This window comes from Eleutherodactylus coqui, chromosome 2, assembly GCF_035609145.1.
Source record: "Eleutherodactylus coqui strain aEleCoq1 chromosome 2, aEleCoq1.hap1, whole genome shotgun sequence".
NCBI classification, from domain to species: domain Eukaryota; kingdom Metazoa; phylum Chordata; class Amphibia; order Anura; family Eleutherodactylidae; genus Eleutherodactylus; species Eleutherodactylus coqui.
The window spans coordinates 213,417,418-213,419,778 of NC_089838.1; the positions used below are offsets into that span (position 1 = coordinate 213,417,418).

Consider the following 2,361-nt stretch of genomic DNA (forward strand, 5'->3'; position numbering starts at 1 on the left):
GTGTTAGCCATTTTCTCCATTCATACTTACGATGATTTTCACACAGTGCCTAAACTCCATCCACAAAAACTGTATGAGCTTCACAACTGAAAGCTAAGGACCAATTAATCTGCGAAACACCTCTGGAAGAACGGTAGAAGCAATTATCACTATATGTACTGTATTACATTTTTTTTTTGTACACAGGAAAACTCTGAACACAACAGGTATATTCACGCAGACTGATAGTCTATTCTACCTAATGGCCATAAGCAATTGATTGTCAGTTCTGTAAAGTTTGTGATTTTACATGAAAATTGATCAGTTTCTCCCCTGTAAAGCAAAAGCCTAACAATAACACATCGTGCTGCTACCATGAATGAAAGCTTTTCTGGCTTTCTTATTTTGGGATTTTCCAGCTTGGGGTCCTTCCGCCATCATATCTTTATCATTTTGCTTCTGTTTTATTTTCTAATCATTACTGGGAATGTAACCATAGCTCTTATTGTCTGGGTTGAGCCACGTCTGCATACCCCAATGTATATGTTTGCAGGAATGTTGTCCTTTCTAGACATATGTTACACTGCGGTCACAATTCCACAAATGCTAGTCATTTTTTGGATTGGCAGCGTCTATATTGCCTTCAGTGGCTGCCTACTTCAGATGTATTTCTTCCATTCTCTGGGAATAACCGAAAATTACCTTTTGACTGTAATGGCCTATGACCGCTACATCGCCATTTGTAACCCTCTGAGATACTCTACTATCATGACTTCTAAGTGCTGCAAGCGTCTTATATTTGTCTGTTGCTTATGTGGCTTTATGAGTCCCGTGCCCAAATTGATTTTATTAACTTTTTTACCATTTTGTGGATCTAATGAAATACACCATCTTTTCTGTGACTTGTCTCCTCTTCTACACCTTGCTTGTGCAGACACGTTTCTCAATGTCATTACTGATTTTGCCATCAACTCTTGCATCTTTTTTTTAACTACTACATTTATTGCTTTGACCTACTTAAAAATCGTGATTACGATAATAATGATGAAAAGCGCAGAAGGGCGCAGAAAGGCATTCTCAACATGTGCAGCTCATATCACTGTTGTGCTGATATTTTTTGGAAGTGTAGCCTTCATGTATGTAAGACCACAGAGAGTATATGCACCCGAATTTGACCAACTGGTAACGATCAACTATACTATTTTGACTCCATTGTTAAATCCCGCTGTGTATAGTCTGAGGAATAAAGAGATAAAGAAGGCAATTAAAAAATATGTTCAGCTTACAGGTACTCGTCGTAGATAATAGATTGGTTACACTTAAATTCTCTTGGTTTTATCCAAGGATGATCCATGTTTAGATTCAGAGATCTGATTGCTTTCTTTTTTAGTCATACTTATACATTTTTATGCTTTTTTACTGCACCACAAAAGTAAATGATGATGGGGTATATCTGTGCATTGTGACTTTTTCAGCACTTGCCAAAATTAAAAAGTGTTGAGAAAAGTGGCCATATTCTTCCAAAAGTGGGCAGTGTCACCAAAGGTTTAGATAAATTAGGAGCACTTTCACATATGACATAATTACTGAGGGTTTTTTGTAGCAGAAAAACCACAGCAAATACACCGCAAATCCATAGTGGCAAAGTCCATACCTAAACGGCGTGAATTTGGTCCGGGTTTTTGTTGCAGATTTGCTGTGGATTTTAATGCTTGTATATCAAGGGTTGAAATCTGCAGCATAAATAGGCATGCTGGGGATTTAGAATTCGCAATGTTTTTCAAAAACTTATATACACGGATTCATGGCATAAATTTTCTGCTCTTTCTGCAGGAGATTTTAGAAGTCTCCTCCATATGGCTTATACTAGAAATGCTGCAGAAGTTTTGCAGTAAAATCCACTGTAGAAATTCCTCAGCATTTACACTGTGCATGAAGGTATCCCAAGGGTGGCTTAACACGCAGCATTTTTGGGAAGAATGCTATATATGGTATACTGCAACGTATGGTATTTTTGTCAGAGTTCTATTGGGCTAACTTCACACGGGTGAATGCGATATCGGGCCGTGAATGATGGCCTGATATTGCACTCAACAACATGTGAATTTCCCACGGATGCGAAATGTTTTCATATCAAAACTGCATGGCATCACTTCAGGGTTGTAGCGATCCTCCGCTGGAGCTGAAACCTCGCATCGCACTGCATGCAGCTAGCATGTGGTACAATGCTGCTGCTGGCCCCATTGAAAACAATAGGAGATGCGATGAGGGAACACGCACAAGATAGAACATGCCACAATTTGTCTCCTGCACCGCATCTACTTTTTTGATCTGCAGCAAAAACCGCATGCGGTTTTTAAAAAAACACCAAGTTTGAATGGA

At 38.9% G+C, this 2,361-nt stretch overlaps 1 protein-coding gene across 1 annotated transcript; it reads left to right on the forward strand.

Annotated features, from left to right (window-relative positions):
* Positions 1-354: 354 nt before the first annotated feature.
* On the forward strand, positions 355-1,284 carry LOC136610071 (olfactory receptor 6N2-like). Its single transcript, XM_066589338.1, has one exon. The coding sequence runs from the start codon at positions 355-357 to the stop codon at positions 1,282-1,284; it is 930 nt and encodes a 309-aa protein (XP_066445435.1).
* Positions 1,285-2,361: the final 1,077 nt, after the last annotated feature.